Below are 18,403 nucleotides of genomic sequence, written 5' to 3'. Positions count from 1 at the left end.
AAGCACTTCAATATCGTCTGTCGAGTTTGTTTGTGCTATACAAAAAAATGCACAAAGAGGCAAAAGTAAAGCATTAACATAGAAAATGGAAAGACCAATAGATACCTTTTAGTGCCCGATTTGTACAAAGTGAAACCAGAAAACTTGGATAAATTGTGGCTTCCTTACTTAAATTGTGAGATCGAGACAAATATATTTATTTTATCATAACTCTTTTTTTTTTATTCATCATGGCATATGAAAGCACTTTCAAATATGTGAGTTCGGAGTACCAGTTGTAACAAAAAAAAAACCCTATTGTGTTTGATTTATTAGAACATTGGAATGTTGGGAGCTCCATTGAAAACAATGGAGTGCTCCGGGTTTATAATGGCTGGTATAAGCCCAGGGCTCCAACATTCCAGTGCTTCTTTGTTCACAGCTCTGGCTGTGCACAAAGGCTTCAAGGACTCTGAGGGGATTCCAATCCCCTCACGCTCCCATAAGGCTTTGTTCTTTTTTGTTGGAACATTCTGCCCTCTAGTGGCAGAATGTTCTAGTAGCCTTATAGCCCTTGGTAGTTGGGCTATACCTGCTATTAAAGTCCCTCTCCCTTGTTAAAGGCCCTCGCCTTCGGCTCGGGGCCTTTAACGCTGGAGAGGGCCTTTAATAACCGGTATAGCCCAACTACGAAGGGCTATAAGGCTATAACATTCCGCCCTCTAGTGGCAGAATGTTCCAACAAAAAAGAACAAAGCCTTATGGAAGCGTGAGGGGATTGGAATCCCCTCAGAGTCCTTGAAGCCTTTGTTCACAGCCAGAGCTGAGAACAAAGAAACATTGGAATGTTGGAGCTCCAGGCTTCTACCAGCCATTATAAGCCCGGAGCACTCCATTGTTTTCAATGGAGCTCCCAACATTCCAATGTTCTAATAGACTATAATGTTGCTCTATAATAATCTGGGCCACGCACAGGGTTTACACAACCACTGCTGTCTCTTAGTTAACTAATGGTTCATGTTTAAAAACTATCACTCATAATAAATGCAGTGCTAAATATGATGTACAAATATCAAAGCTTCCACATGTTAAAGAAATACACGTTTTAATTTTGAAGAGATCTTATTTTAACGGATATTTGTATTGTTTACGTAACAGCACTTTGTGGGCTCGGCTTGTGCACTGGTCTAGGAGAGGCCTATGCAACTGGCACCTGAAGCTGAAACTAGTTGAAAATTTAAAAAAAAATTCTTGAAGGGGATATGGCCTAGAAATGAAAAAAAAACACACTTGAATACAACTCAGTGTTTTGTTTCAGCAAAATAATCCCGCTCAAAGTTTCGTTGCTGTGTGAAATACAATCACAATTCTGTGTTGATTTCACACACCGTGGGACCGAGCACTTCATTCTTAAATACATTCCTGGAAGCTGCGGCCCTTTGTTTTCGATGGAAGTCTCGGCACTCCTGGAGTGCTGCCTGCCACACACCAACAGAGAAAGGGACGTGTTCACTCCCACCGCATCTTTGTAAACATGAAGCTGGCGTCAGCAAATGGTCCCTTTTGTTGTCTTTCAGTCCTGGGAGCGCCGAGCGCGCCCCTAGAAAGATTCTGGGCGCTGGAAGGAGCAAGGAAGCGCGCGCGCGCGCGGCCTGGGGGGGGGGGAGCTAAGGCCTGACTCAAGGTTCGTTGAATGAATACGAACTCATGGAGCTAGTGCCCTCCTTTAACTTGCCTTGAATATCCTTAAGATAAGGATTCACAAAAATAACAAGCATTGGTAAATGCATTAGGTTTTACAATAGAAGCTACAGAAAGTCTGTTAAGGTGTTATGACTTCTTTATGATCAAAAAGGCAATAAATTGTGCCGTCACTAGTGGTATAGTGCGGGTAAGTAATAGCAACATTTTGAAAAATCAAATCAAAGAGGGAAATAATATAATTAATTGATGTACTTGCAATATTATGTGTTTAGAAGAGTTCTGACAACTTTTGGCCCCTAGTGCCACTGCACCTGCTGCACCATTCAAATCATGACCCCAGTTGCCTGTAAGGGTACTGCACTTCTGACTGCCTGTTTATTAGTAAAATATAGCAATATTTGGTGTTTAGAGGCTCCTAGAGTTTTGGGCCCCGGTGTCACTGCACCGACTGCACCATTGAAATCATGACCCTAGTGCCTGCAAGGTAATTGCACTTGTGACTGCTTATTTAGTAGTTAGATATGTCAATATTTGGTGTTTAGAGGAGTTCTGACAACTGTTGGCCCCGGTACAACTGCACTTGCAGCAGCAATGAAATCACGGCCCTAGTGCCTGTTAGATAACTGCACTTGTGACTGCTTGTTTAGTAGTTAAATTTAGCAATATTCTGCATTTAGTGGGGTCCCCAGAGCTTTTGGCCCCTGTCCACTACCATCAAATCAAGCCCCTTTTAACTGTAAGATAACTGCAATTGTGTCTACCTGTATAGTAGTAAAACATAGCAATATTAGGGGTTTCGAGGAGTTCTGACCACTTTCGAGCCTGGTGCCACATGACCCTGTTGTCTGCAAGGTAACTGTGCTTATAACTGCCTTTTTAGTTGTGAAATATAGCAATATTGGGTGTTTAGTGGGGTGCCTAAAACTGTTGGTCCTGGTGCTACTGCACCTGCTGCACATTCCAATCATGACCCTATTGCCTGTTGATAAATACACTGTGACTGTTTTGTTTAGTTGCAAAATTTAGCAATAATCTGTGTTTAGTGGAGTCCCTAGACTAGAGCTTTTGGCCCCAGTGCCACTGCACCTGCTGCACCATTCAAATCAAGTTCCTTTTAACTGCAAGGTAACTCCAATTGTGACTGCCTGCTTAGCAGTCGAATTTAGCAATATAATGTATTTAGAGGAATTCTGACAACTTTTTGACCTGGTGCTACTGCACCTGCTGCACCAATCAAATCATGACCCTGTTCTCTGCAAGGTAACTGCACCGTAGTTGCCTGTTTGGGAATAAAATATGGCAATATTAGGTGTTTAGTAGGGTGGCTGGAGCTTTTGGTCCTGGTGCCACTGCACCGTCTGCACTATTGAAATCATGACGTTAGTGCCTGCCAGATAACTGCACTTATGATTGCCTGTTTAGTTGTAAAATATAGTAATATTAGGTGTTTAGAGGAGTTCTAACAACTTTTGTGTCCGATGCCACTGCACCTGCTGCACCATTGAAATCATGACCCTTTTACCTGCAAGATAACTGCAATTGTGACTGTCTGTTTAGTAGTAAAATATATCGTACCTCTTGTATGATAACTTTATTTGTAATGTGCAATGTGTATTACAATTAGAATTTGATCATAATGACCACATAGATCAAGTTGAAAAAATCGATCTGATACTGCCTACAAAGTGCAAAGAAAGGTACTGAGGTATGAATAGGAAACGTTCTAAGGCGAAAGCATCCGCATAACACAACTAAGAAATAAAAAGCAAGCATTCCAGAATACTGTTAGAAGCTGTTTGCCTGTTCTGTGTGAAGAGATCTTATCTTGACATTGAATGGGGCTTAAACATTGTGAATCGCTTTAGTAGAAGTATCGTAAATGCGTGCAGCCAGGGGAAGTTAACAACAACAAAAAAGTTCCACACAAAAGTGAATGAACACAGTAATTTGGCCTGGGAACTGATAAAACCTCCCTTTTCAGATATATTAAATACAAGAGATTTCACAAGCATAGCACAAGCGATGTGTAGGCGAAACTTAAAAAGGGAGTCTGGAAATACATGAACTCTCGCTGGCGTACTAGTATATCTCCATGACACCGGGAGTGCCACATGTTGACATTCAGGGCACTTTGGCTCTTCCTGGGATTTTCCAACACGAACCTGGGAGAGAAACGAGAAAGAGCGCCAGATTCTGTGCTTTGTACGGTGTCCACACTTTCCATTTTATTTTCAGTCTCCTGTTGCAGGGCAGGTCTCCTGACTCTGCTTATGAGCTTCCTTAAGATAACATGTATTTGTAAAGCGCACGCTCACCTAAGGGTATCATGGCACTGAGTAACAGACGTTTATTGTTACCCAACTCAGTGGCATTCAATGTATCGACCTCAGAAGAATGAAATGCTGAGTGGACCAGCCTGGATTTGAACCTGTGACCATGAGGTCGAACACAGGTCATTACAGTGGACGCATTAGTCCACTGAGCCACCAGACCCGGACGCTTTAGTCCACTGAGCCACCAGACCCGGACGCATTAGTCCACTGAGCCACCAGACCCGGACGCTTTAGTCCACTGAGCCACCAGACCCGGACGCTTTAGTCCACTGAGCCACCAGACCCGGACGCTTTAGTCCACTGAGCCACCAGACCCGGACGCATTAGTCCACTGAGCCACCAGACCCGGACGCTTTAGTCCACTGAGCCACCAGACCCGGACGCATTAGTCCACTGAGCCACCAGACCCGGACGCTTTAGTCCACTGAGCCACCAGACCCGGACGCATTAGTCCACTGAGCCACCAGACCCGGACGCATTAGTCCACTGAGCCACCAGACCCGGCTTCAGAAGGTTCTGGGATGAGCTCAACCATCTCGGTGGCTCCAGGACCAGTGGCTTTTTGTGGGGCCAGCTTGGGCCTACACTCATTCAAAGCAAAGAGTCAGTCAGATACGAGTATTCTAAGGAGAGGGGACAGGTCCAGGACAAGGGGCCCTTCTAGGGCAGGCAAGCCGGAATAGGCTTCACTTATCTGATTTGAACTTGTGTTCGCTCATTGTTTTGAAACTTGGAACCATTTTGTTCTGCTAATGCTTGGAGTTTTTGAGTTGGTGTGTTTGGTCTCTGTTCATTTAATTCCTCCTGGGCTTCCGTAGTTATTCGATTACATCATGCCACGTCAGGCTCCCCGCATCCCTGGTTGTAAACACAGTCTGGGCCCAGTTGGCCTGTCAGGGCCGGTCACACGGGCGGTCCCTGGTTAGATTGTAACATCCGTCTTGCGTCTTGTCTCATTAATTAACCGATGACTCCCTCGTTGAATGCAGGGGTTAAAGGGGGCTCATCCATCACAGCCCTGGACATCTCTCTGAAGGCCCCTCGTGGGTGGGGCCCCCGCCCTGTCCCCTGTGAGTGGAGGGCAGCAGGTGCCCGGGCTGAGGGGGGCGCTAATCTCACTTCCGGCTTGGAGTTTGATGGATCCGGGAGCATGAGGCCTCAGCCTGGGGAACGGGGCACAGATGCGCGCGCTTGTCCTCTGCGCCCCTCGGGGGTCGTGTGATGGGACCAGGGAGGGGTCTGTCATTGCCCGGGCGGCGCCACGTGCCCCGGGCAGGGGACGGTGCCCTCGGCCTGAGAGCCCTCCGTGCTGGGTTTTAGATTGAACCTCTCGTGATGTCCTGGTCCACCCCTACGGCCTGCAGGACTCCTCATGTCACGAGGCATCCGAGGGCTCTCGGGTGCCTTGGGCATTGTTTACTCTCCCTGAGAAAGTGCTGACTACAGCCGAATTTGAATGTTTGCAAACCACATCTAAGGTTACGAATTGAATGGACCTGCCTCCTGGAGGCACCTGTGCCCGTTCCACCAGAGCCAATGCAGCATCTGGTGTCTTTTTGAAGGATGTCCCCTCTGCATTCACCTGCGATGCATCCGAATGGGCTCCTTGGTATCCTTTCTACATGTACCCACAGCTGAAGAAATCCGACTTTCCTGTGACCTGCACCTGATCAATTTCTGACCCGTGCTGTGTCCCCTTTCCCTCCATTCCCTGCGTTGGAATCTTCCGCATTTAGAAATGAAGAAAGATTTCTCTCCTGGTTTCTAAAGGTCTCTTCTGATGCTCGTACTCTGTCTCCCCCATCGGTGGCAGCTTGTGGTACTAAAGGAGGGGGGAAGGAAGTGACCGGCATGGACAGCCACATCACAGGGTGTGAAATTACAATTATTCCGCCAGTCACTTTAGTTTTACGCGAAGGGCTTTAGCCTTCTTGACATGTTTCATGTCTGCAACTGGAGAACAAAATATATCTGACATCATTTTGAAAGAGGGAGATAATTTCGTGCGTAAGTGGCTCGTCATAGTTGTGATTTGCCACACGTCGGATCCACTCCTGCATTCTGTGGCGCCTCTACTTTAGTGTGTCACTCTTCAGAGCGCTGCTCGTTGCTGGCTGGGCGCCTTTTACATTGATGTATTTATGGATGCTGTTTTGGGATTGGAGACCCCAGTCTGTGGAACAAGGTACCCACCATCTTACCTCCTTATGTTTGTTATAGGGTGATCCCAGCCAGCAGCACCTGGCGCAGTGTCACACTGCCTCCCCCGCGGTGTTTCTGAGACGTGCACGCCCTGAAGGAACATTTATTGACTTACCTACATACACGTTTTGCCTTCCTCGAAGCGCTATCTCTGTATAAATGCTTCTGCATTCTTTGCAGTACCCCTAGATAAAATTGGTTCCACTAGGGATGGCGTGAGGAGATGGAGGTACACGGGCAAGATTATGGGAGCTTAATTAAGGCACGCAAGCTGTGTCATGATAAGGAGGTACATGGCAGACACTGTGAGGTGCTTGCAGGGGCATGATCGGGCGTTTTAAGGGGAGTGGGACATGGACTGGCAGTTTGAGGGGAAAGGGTGGCTCAGCCTGTGGGAGGAGCTCGCTTGGCGTGTACGTCCAGATCATTTGAGGTGCCTGGAGAACATGCACAGACTTTCTGAGACGCTGACGCCGCACAGAGAGGCCGTTGGAGGAGGCCTTGTGAGAAGTATGGGGGACATGGGCCAAAGTGTAAGGTGATCAAAGTAAAAGCAAACCTTGGCAAAAGCAATACGTGTGCCTTTAACATGCGAACACTTTCAAAGCCAGACAACACTCATGCTGTTTGCATAGGCTACTTGCACAAATGTTAATTAGCTTGTTAAAGCAGGACCTACTAACATTACCAAAGCTAGGGAGGAAGCAGGAAAAAAGGTTGTTGTCTGTACCAAATGCACATAAGAGTTAAATAATTGAGCGCTACAAGCAGTTTGGTGATAGAATGTGCAATTTAGATGTAAAATTGTCCATTGTAACCAATTGCTATGTTTATTTCTTACCCCTTGTATGCGTCAGAGGTGGTTTCCAATTGCTCTAACAAAGATAATGGACAAATAAATAATAATCCCTCATGCATTTTAGGCAGCCCTTCCTAGAGGTTGAAATGATACACCAAACAGCCTATTCTGAAACAGCAGTTATGTAGCGTGAATATTTTTCAGATTCACAAGCTGTGTCTTATTCCACCATCTATTGGTTGTGTCTGGAACTCTACTCTTATCTTTAAGTCCGTCTTCTCTTTTCCTTCTCTCTCTTTTTAGGTCTCGCCTGAGCCAATGCGCTTGCGCATTGCTCCGGCGCGATTATAGTAAGCGGAAAAGAAAAGTCTACCAAAACGGCTGCGGATCACATACAGTTCATGTGATCTATGTGCGTGCACACCATTCGCCAGCCACATAACACACCATAATTTGTCTGTGCCTCGGCATCAGACTTCAAAGGCTGCCGCTCCCCCGCGTGAACATCGCACACCACCATTTGTCTGTGAATCGGCATCAGACTTCAAAGGAATGCGCTCCCGCTCTTCCGCAGCCCCCCCCCGCCACAGCAATGCAGAGAGCTTGTTTCTGGACGAAAGTGAAAGCCTACCGTGCTTGTTTACGGTAGCCTTGCTCCATAAATGCTGTTGCTGTGTTGCCATCTCTCTAGGGACACTCAGCTTGAAAACACTCGACTTGCTAGCTGCAATGCTACATCCGCTATGCTTTGCCTCCAGACACGTTGATCCCTCGCAGACTGTGCTGATTCTGCCCCTCCTGATTCTGAAACTGACCAACGCAGTCACCACCCAGTCTCTTCTCTCTGTCTTATGATGTCTGCCCTGCCACCATTTGCTTCGGACCCTCACCCTCACACACCCTCACCCTCACCAACCCTCACCCCCGTCACCCTCACCCTAACACCCTCACACCCTCACCCACCCTCACACCCCTCACCCTCACACCCCTCACCCTCACAACCCTCTCACTCACCCTCTCACTCACCCTCCTCACCCTCACACCCTTCCTCACCCTCACACATCACATCACTCAGGAAGGGGAGAGGAGTTGGCCTAACGGCTAGGGCGCTCGACCTCGGACCTGGGGATCTGGGTTCGAGTCTCGGTAACGACGCCAAAATTCTCCTGTGATTCTGGGCAAATCACTTAATCTCCCCGTGCCTAAAAAATGAAAGAAAGTGTGTCCTCATGTAACGTAACTGGTGCTATGTAAAGCGCTCTGATACCTGATTCGGTTCGGGTCTAGTTCGCGCTATATAAAACTCTGCAAAAAAAAAACAAAAAAACACCACCACACCACTCAGGGACACCACCACATCACTCAGGGGCACCACTCAGGGGCACCACCACATCACTCAGGGACACCACCACATCACTCAGGAACACCACCACATCACTCAGGGACACCACCACATCACTCAGGGGCACCACTCTGGGACACCACTCAGGGGCACCACCACATCACTCAGGGACACCACCACATCACTCAGGAACACCACCACATCACTCAGGGACACCACCACATCACTCAGGGGCACCACTCTGGGACACCACCACATCACTCGGGGACACCGCCATATCACTCGGGGACACCGCCACATCACTCGGGGACACCGCCACATCACTTGGGGACACCGCCACATCACTTGGGGACACCGCCACATCACTCGGGGACACCGCCACATCACTCGGGGACACCGCCACATCACTCGGGGACACCGCCACATCACTCGGGGACACCGCCACATCACTCAGGGACACCGCCGGACACTGCCACATCACTCTGGGACACCACCACATCACTCTGGGACACCACCACATCACTCGGGGACACCACCACATCACACAGGGATACCACCACATCCCTCAGGGGCACCACCACATCACTCAGGAACACCACCACATCACTCAGGGACACCACCACATCACTCAGGGGCACCACTCAGGGGCACCACTCAGGGGCACCACTCAGGGACACCACTCAGGGACACCACTCAGGGACAACACTCAGGGGCACCACCACATCACTCGGGGACACCACCACATCACTCAGTAGCACTACCACATCACTCAGGGTCACCACTGAGGGGCATCACCACATCACTCAGGGACACCAGCACATCACTCAGGGACACCACCATTTCACTCAGGAACACCACCGCATCACTCAGGGACACCACCACATTACTCGGGGACACCACCACATTACTCGGGGACACCACCACATCACTCTGGGACACCACCACATCACTCTGGGACACCACCACATCACTCTGGGACACCACCACATCACTCTGGGACACCACCACATCACTCTGGGACACCACCACATCACTCTGGGACACCACCACATCACTCGGGGACACCACCACATCACTCGGGGACACCACCACATCACTCGGGGACACCACCACATCACTCTGGGACACCACCACATCACTCTAATACACCACCACATCACTCTAAAACACCACCACATCACTCAGCCCAACCACATCATCACTCAGCACCACAACAGCACTGTCCTTGCTTGCTACCAACAAGCATTGCCATAGCCAATAGGACTCGCATTAGGAAAGTGTAAGCTATTGGCTTTGTGGATAACAATGCTATTAATTTATATATTTTCAAAGCCAACACATATTTAAAAAATTTGTCATTCACAATACCTATAGCTCACACTTTCCTAATGTGAGACCTATTGCATTGCAAATGCTTGTTTGGGATTAAGCGTTGACTGTCCCCGCCATTTGGTGCCTAGTTTAACCTCTCCTGACAGCACTCCACGGAAACTTCAAAGCATAGTTGTCATCTTCAGATTCTTTCCCTGCCCATGGGTCTGAAAGCATTGTTGAAGGCTCTCCAATTGCTGAAAGAAGGGGGAATATACCGAAGCCTTGTCAGAAGAGGGAGTATACCAAAGCCTCGACGAAGACAACCCAGAAGTTCTAGAGTTATACCATTGAGACTGTAATCCAATTGTGGAAAATGCCGTCAGGTTTTTTTCCACCCGACGGTGAAATAAGGTAAGCTTTAGACTTCACATCGAAGGAAGACAGGAGAATACACAGGCAATGGGCCCCTCTGCTCTGAGTGATATGGAGAACAAACCTTTTTGCTCCCGTCAGGACTGTCACCAAAAGTTTTTCCAGAAGGACAGTCATCAGCTGTGCAACCTTTGCCTACCAAGAGTCCACAGCGCCGACAACTGCTAGGCCTGTGTGGAATCAAACCGAAGACCTGAAGAGCAAGGGAGAAACCAAGGCAAACTCACTACGCCATGCAAGGGCAGAAGGAAACTTCATAGCTGAGAAACTTGGTGTTATCAAGCGAGGAGCAGGCCAACCTCGCTGAGGGAGAAGGCTCAGATGTCGAAAAGATCATCGATGTCGAGCGAGAACATAGAAAACGCAAAGATAAACAACTTGCAAGTAGGGTCAAAGAAGCAGAGTGCGGAGGAGCTTTCACCAACAGACTCTAGAACCCCAAAAATAGTTCACACTGACTGAGGGCAAGCAGAAGTTGAAAGAGCCCCTCGGATCCGCCCTAAGGACACTGCAGACAGCCGTACCGCTGAAAAGACGCAGACGTCAAAGGACAACCAAAGCCGAGAAAAGGCTTTAAAAAAAGGGGTAATTTAAAACACCAACACCAGAAGTCTCAACATAGAAAAAGTGATCGATTCCCACACTCATCGCCGATGAGCGCAAGATCGAGATTGAACAAAAGAAAAGGTGTCTTGAAGCCGAAATGGCCGTGATTTTCTCAGAGATTTCAGGATTCCGTCTAAAGCTTTGACAGAGAACATACAAGAAAGCAAAGATTCGGAGGTGGGGGGGTGTTGGCGGGGGGGGGGGGGGTAGGGGCGTTTAGGACTTTTGCCTTAAATGACCCCAGAGACCCAGGGTCTGTTTCAAGATACTGAAGGGTCAGAATGCTTTGAGACACAAAGGCAGGACAGAGACACAGATTACCTGGAGGAGGGAATAGACACAAGTCGAGGCCTTCGCCTCTGGACGATATTGGCATGTGCAACCAACTAATAAAGAGGGCTGCAGACAAGTATGGTGTACATTTGAAGAAGGAGAAGGATCAAACAAGTTTTTTTTATTATTGGCAGTCCTTAGGGAAGCAAGAAAACTGACAACAAGAAAATACTACACAGCCAGTTGGGAGAGATACAAAAGTGGTGTCAGAGACAGGACAAGAGCCACTACAGTTATCAGATATCTCACACACCTGCTAGAGTACAAGCTAACCTATGATACATTAAATGTGACTTTGGCAGCTATAGTGGCATACAGAAGGGGATACATAGAAAGGAGCTTCTTCACTACTCCATTGATTAAAAGATTTCCGGAAAGGGCCAGAATAATAGCTTCACCAAGGAGTGCCTTAACACCTACATGGAACTTTAATGTAGTGCTAACCCAACTGATGAAAGAACCCTTTGAGCCTCTCCACAAGGCCAATTAAAAATTCATCACATTTAAAACAGCCTTTCTAATTGCAATGACATCTAGTGACAGGCACTCACCATTCAGGAATCATACATGCAAATACACAAGGACAGGATAGTTAAGAGGACCAACCCAAGTTTCCTACCAAAGGTCATATCCCAGTTTCACATAAACCAGTCAATCCAGATACTGAGCTTCTTCCAAGAGCCAAAGACTCTGGCTGTTAGAGCCTTACACACACTAGATGCCCGATGGGCAATAATGTATTACATGGAGAAAAGAAAACCAATCAGGAAAGGAAAACAATTCTTTGTATCATTCTCAGACAATATCAAAGGAAAACCAGTCAGTAAAATGGATTACTCAACCAATCCAGATGTGTCACAAGACAGCTGGCATACAACTAGAGACTAAGCCAAGAGCTCATTTGACACGCAATAGAGGAGCTGCAATAGCCTTCCTGGCAAATGTACCATTAAATGACATATGTATGGCAGCTACTTGTTCCTCAGTACACACATTCACAAGACACTGCTGCATAGATGGACAGATGGACAGGGAGGCCCAAGTGGGACAGAAAGTACTGAAACATTTGTTTACAAGCTCAGCCTCCTCTCCACCCCAGCCACCACAGTGCAGAAAACCGCAACAAAATCAGAGCATAGCATGTGAATGCAGACAAGGTTCACACTGCAAAACTAAATGGTTACCTACCTGTAGGAATAGTATTGCAGCTTGAAGAATTTTCTGGATTCACGTGAGACACCCGCCTCCCCAGGAAATGAGGCGAGCAGAAGTTAACAAGGAAATAAAAAAATATACAGACTAGACGAATACCAGGAAAGACCAAATAAACAGATGGTTGCTGAGGAAAAAAGAATCTTACGATGGATGCTACCTCATTAGAGCCTCAAGGTGCCTGTGGACATTACAGATGTAGGACTGCTTTGTTCCTCAGGGGACTGTCCTGTTTCCTGTCTTGTTCTCCCAGAGGACAGCCCTGCTGCTACCAGAGGACCGCCCTGCTGCTTGAGGCCTGCCTTGTTCTTCAGAGGACTTCCCTACTGCTTAAGGCCTGCCCTGCTGTCTGAGCAAGAAGACTGGACCTGCTCCCTTCATCCCTGGCTAACCTGAGTGACTCGTAGGGTCAGTTCGCTGACCTCCTGTATTGAGCTACAGGGACACAAAAAGTTCCTGAGGACTTCCTGCAACTTCCCAGCTGAACTGCTCCTGGACCTTTAGCTGGTATCAGTTGAGCATCTCCTGTGACATCCTGAAGTTTTGAACTCTGCACCAGACTTTGAGAAGGAAACTCTTTCAGCAGGACTATCCTTGGTCCCTGTACCATCCACACACTATCGCAGTCTGCCTGAACTTGTGACTTTGACTTTGTCTTGGTCTAGTATGACCAGATACCAACAGATGGCAATTTCTGCTTCTTGGCGCTGTTTTTAATTACATCTTTAAAATTGCATATCTCCATTTCTCCTGATTGGAGTTTTGTTGTTTTGGTCTCATTTTATACATTATGTTTTACTCCATTTTTCTAAATTGGTGTAGGATATCTCTTGTTATGTTTTCACTTTATTACTGTTTGTGTGATGCATAAATAACTTTTACAGTGCCTCTAAGTTAAGCCTGACTGCTTTTGTGCAAGCTACCAGAAGGTTGAGTACAGGTTAATTTAGTGGGTTTTGTGGTTCACCCTAACAAGGATTGTGGTTTTTGCTTGAGAATCAAAAAAAATTCTTACACCTTAGTAAAGGCAATAGATTTGATATAATGTGCCAACATATGTAAATGCATTCATACGCATATGCTGCGTTACAGTAAAACCTGCCCTACTCGCTATGCCAATGCTGGTAATAAAGGATTGTTTTTTGTATAAAATACAAATAGGAGATATAGAATTGAATGTAACAAATAATGTGAATGTTGAATACACGTCTCTGATGGAAAATACTCTTCCATGCTTTCTAGCTGAAGCACTTACTGGAAGAGCAGAATGATACACAACGTAGCTAATAGCATGAAGTGAGCCAATATTACTCCTCTGGGAGGAGCCAAAGGCCATTCTCTGGGTAGTTTAAAGACTTGGTAAGAATAGGTCTAGCAGATAGCTGCTGTGCCAATCAAGACCTCAAAGACTTGTGATGCATCCTTACTATTACTTACTCACTGGTAATGGAAAGTGGCTTTATTGTGGAGCAGTGCTGCTCATTCAGTAGCTCCCAGTGCCCACTGTGAAAACAAAACCCACCCACCCTTCAAAGGTACGGACCTCTGGCATCACCCCTTGCTTCTATGGGAAAAACATGCCCAACTTCCAGAGAACAGGAGGCGAAAGGAAAGTTGTTTCTTTTCACCTTTCTGTGCAAGTTCTCCTTGACTTGCCACTTTTAGTGGAGTCTTTGAAGGCTGTGCACTGAGCTTTGGAGGATTGGATGGTATCGTTGCCACAGACTGGGCTGGCAGGATAAAATGGGCTTTAATGTATAGAGTTTGGGCTTACTTCAATGTCATGCTGCCCTCATTTGTTCATATGCGTTTTGTGCTGGCACAGTGCTGTTTGGCGAGGTCTGCCATAAGCTAGCTAAGGTGGTAGGTTGGTTGTTTAGTTTCCCAAATAGAGCTAGTTTACCCATTTCGGTAGAAGGTTATTGCGGAGCAATGTGTGAGTTTTTACAGGGTAGATGTATGTGAGCTGGTGTTTAACGAGGGACGAGAGGAGATTCTGAGTTGATCTGATGATGGTGGGAGTGATGATGTGTTGTAGTGGTGGCCAGCGGCTCACAATGTTAAAGATGCAGTAATAGTCCAGGTTACGGGTATGATGAATAGTTTTTTGAAATCCCTGCTTCTGGCTTTTGTAGAATTAAATATACCTCTGGTGCCTTAGTTGACGGCTGTTAGTGAGTCAGGGTGAGGCAGCATGATCATGGCCAACGCGTTTGACGTGTTTATTGAACATTTCTCACCGCGTTCTTGTGATTCCCACAGGTACAGGAGCTTCGTGCATCTACCCTTTGCTCGGAGCCACATTGAATGGCTGGTTCTTCCTCGCGACAGAAGTAGACGACATGTGCTTCAATTATGCCAAGAAAAATGTGGAGCAGAACAACCTCTCTGACCTCATAAAAGGTACTTGAAATTAACTGAGCCCCAAGCTTCTCCTGCTTCTATCTCTGCACACTAACCTTCTGTTCTTTCATTGACGTTGGCCTCTCCTCACTAAAGTCAACATGATGTTGCTTCTTAAAGGCATCTTTGTTGTGTCCTTATTATCTTGCTTATTGACTGCTCTGTGGGTCTAAAAACACAATTCAGGGCAGCCCATGTAAATTGCAGTTGGAAACCTAAAATGTTGACAGAAAGCAGGCTTGTTTGTATGTGGTCTGCTCATGTAGTGGACAAGTGACTGTATTCTCATTACGATGTTGCACTATTATTTTACAATTAATTATTAGATCGGCATATTGGGATGCCACGGTGCTCTGTGTGTCCTACTTTTTTTGAACCTTCATTTCCATCAACTGGTTGTGCTAACTACGTATTAGGATGTCAAAAATTTCACCTTAAATATAGGCACTCGTGTCTTTTGAAACTTGGGGGCGGGAGTGGGCGAGTTGCCATCAGTTCCAAGATTGCAAGGGAGAGAGGGGACCTCTTAGATGTCTGCTAGTGGGTGCAAAACGACTGCGTCCAAGAGCAGTGTCCTGTATCCACCAATCAACTTATTTCACCAAATGTATCAAATCTTTATTGGCTTCTACTCTTGATTGCTCCTTCAGTTTGCTGAACCTTATCATACATTAATATTCTAACCTTCTGACCTTTTCACGGTTCCTCATTTCAGCCTTGGAAAATCCCAGGTGTCCCCAAAGGCTTCTAATGGATCAGGGAAGAGCGTATTTCCCTCTGTAGCCCCCCAAGCAATGTAGTTGGGCCGTTTCAAGGAGATCATACTGTAGGGCCAGACAAAGTCCAGAACAACAAGGGTGTATTGATATATTCTGATGACATTTTGCTTCCAAAAGGCGTCAGGGCTCCTCCCCCAGATTATCTTATTTGCTTCAGGATGAGAGTAGGGTCAAACTTGCGCAGTGATGGTTTCCAAAATGATATGTTTAGGAACCAGCTTTGAGTAGAGGTTAGTCTTCTGCGGTGTGCCTTCTGTTGCCTTTGAAATATTTTCTGCAGGGAATGACTTTGGAAAGTTGTGTGTGGGGAGCAGAGACCAGACAGATGTCCCGCTAGCAAATCTTTACATCAATGACACCATATGAAAGACTTGTTTGTTTAGTAAAGTTTAGATTCTTTTCCTGGTCAGAAAGACCCTCACCTTCTCGGAGAAGAATTAGACATCCCTCTTCAGAAAAGTTTTCTGAAGCAGGTTGCTTACATTTGAAAAGCACAGTCGACAATTTTATGAGACCCATAGATTTGAAGAGGTTGTGATCAAGGCTTCATTGCCCTCCTTGGATAAAGAGTCATGCATAGATGAATTGTGAAACTATATGTGCTGTAGTGTAGGTGTTTAGTTGTGATGTGCCAAGTTAGGGTACTTTTTGGTGCCAGCAGATTTCAGGACCTTACTTAACGGTTTTAAAAATATGGCCTTTCCCCCCCACAGTTGCAGATAGAGCGCTTCCATTTTGGTCTTTCTTCTGATTTGGTGAGCACAGTTGTCCCTCCCTTGCAACTAAATAGGGGAGTTAAGAGACATGCTTTGTTTGATTCTTTGTGAGCCATTTCTTATTCATGATCTAAACAGATAATGTTTTCCATTAGGTTTTTAATTTAACTGCAAAGACATAAAAAAGATAAATCTCTGCTCTGGGAACATTTAGGTAAGATAGGGTTTGTGTGCAGCAAAATATTCTCAGCAATAAATCTGTCTGACATAACCATTCAGTAATGGGATAAATCATGTTAGAGCAACCACCGTCAATGTTCTTCATTGTGGATACCTTACCATAGACAAGCATGCATTTCCCAGCAGATGCAGCATAATATAGTAGGACTTGCATCCCAAAATTTGCCCCGGGTTATCCCCCCACCCGAATTGACAAGTCAGTAGACACAATTGCTTGATCACCAGGACCGCCTTCGTGCAGCTTGGAAGACCAAACCCCAACACTCAAAGTTGCACCTGAGTCTTGTGGACTTCAAAGAGATGTTAGGGTGCAGTGTGTTCACACAAGACGGACACTAGCCTTCGCCAAAAGGAACCACTGTGACCGAAGAGCTGTAGTACAGTGGCAACTGCAGCTTTGCTCGACCAAAGAGGACTTTGATTGACATCGACTCCTGTGGCCAAAGTCGCCCTACCTGGACTATGGACCGAGGAGTAGCCCCAGCAAGCCCCTCAACCCCACCCAGTTGACCACACAGCATCTTCAGTATACTATATATCTTGCATCAGGACCACTCGGTGAAAGTCTAGGGCGGTTTCCCCATTGAGCCTGGAACAGTGATTGAAACGGCTTTTGTGACGAGGTGCAGTTGGTCACCCAATGCAGGCTGGAGTAGCTGAACACAACTCTTTACAAGTTTTACAAAGTTTCTTACCTTTACGTTTACCCATGCTTGTTTGAAGTTTGCAGTGATTTACGATTTACTTAAAAATCTAAATCTCCGGAACCCTCTGGTGTATTTTGTTCATTTTGGTGTAAACAAATTCATACAAATAAGATTGTATTTCACTGTTTTGATACTACTAAATGCTTTACACTTGTTTCTTTGTTTGTCTTGCTGCTCTAAGCCACAGCTAGCCAGGGTTGAGCTAAAGGTTTCACAGATGAGCCTGAATGGACTCAAGATGGTATTGTTAGTGTAATGCACGGTGAAGTCTCGCCACCAAACCATATACAACACCACATTCCCTCACGACCCACCATTAAAAATCTTAAGTGGCACGTAAATGGTTTTATATAGGTCTCTCTTCGGAACTTGTAAAACCTTGAAACAAATCCACAGTTAATAGTACACCTTTTCAGAGCCTCCTTATTTTGCTTGGCAGCTGGCATCAACTTCTCTGTTCTCCTGTGATTAGGCAAGGAATCGCCAATGTTGTCATTTTCCTATGTGATTTACTTATCTCCATATACACCCTTCTTTGAATATAGCTTTTTTGTCCTTGCATGTTGTGGATCTCTTGGGCTTACACAGGCTGTTCCCACTCTTGAATCTGACCAAGAGAACTAGGCATTGGCTGTGGCAGCTGCACCTTGGACCCATTGCCTCAGTGATACTTCTCTCGTCTGAGATCTCACCCTTCTCTGTGGGATTGCAAAGTTAGGGAGAGTCAATTTGTGCAGTTTTCTTTTTGTTTTTTATCACAGGTAGTTATTAGTGGCTTTGTGACACTGGGCCTCTCTTTCCATACATCCCTGTATATTTAATACTCCCCTCCGGCCTTCCTTCCATTGGTTGCCAGAGTATCAGGCGCTTCTGGTTTAGCCCCACCTAGAGCTTGTTTCTTCAGCCCCCAGCTTTATCACACCTTGAATGGAGCCACAAAGACAACCAGTGGGGGTGCCTGGGACACAGCGCACAAACTTGCCACACTCCTGTGAGGCTTTGGAGGCCGGCGGCTACAATCTGGCATAATCTGATGCAGGAGAGAAGGTCACTGCAGGCAATGCTGTGATTTTAAGCCTAGAATTGCCTCCCGATGTTGCTGTTAGCAGTGCCAATCGCGACCACACATGATTCCAAGATAGTGGCCTGGTGAGACTAATGGCTGGGCCGCGCTGCAAACACAGGCCTGCTGGGGTGCGAATCTTCCATACTGGGGCTCCATTGTCTGACACTAGCACTGTGCTTAGGGAGCTGCCGCTGAGACTGTGAGGTGGCAGATCCCACGCAGAACAGTCTCTGGAG

The 18,403-nt window shown here is 46.5% G+C and overlaps 1 protein-coding gene across 1 annotated transcript in view; it reads left to right on the top strand.

Moving 5' to 3' along the window:
* The window catches only part of METTL16 (methyltransferase 16, RNA N6-adenosine), a 513,950-nt gene that overhangs the window by 228,842 nt on the left and 266,705 nt on the right, over positions 1–18,403 (top strand). The window contains exon 4 of the mRNA XM_078679306.1: positions 14,519–14,659. Within this exon, the coding sequence (XP_078535432.1) occupies positions 14,519–14,659 (141 nt within the window). The remainder of the gene's footprint in view (positions 1–14,518; positions 14,660–18,403) is intronic.

Source organism: Lissotriton helveticus, chromosome 3_1, assembly GCF_964261635.1.
Source record: "Lissotriton helveticus chromosome 3_1, aLisHel1.1, whole genome shotgun sequence".
Taxonomy (NCBI): Eukaryota; Metazoa; Chordata; class Amphibia; order Caudata; family Salamandridae; genus Lissotriton; species Lissotriton helveticus.
This window is presented reverse-complemented; position numbering and strand designations above follow the sequence as displayed.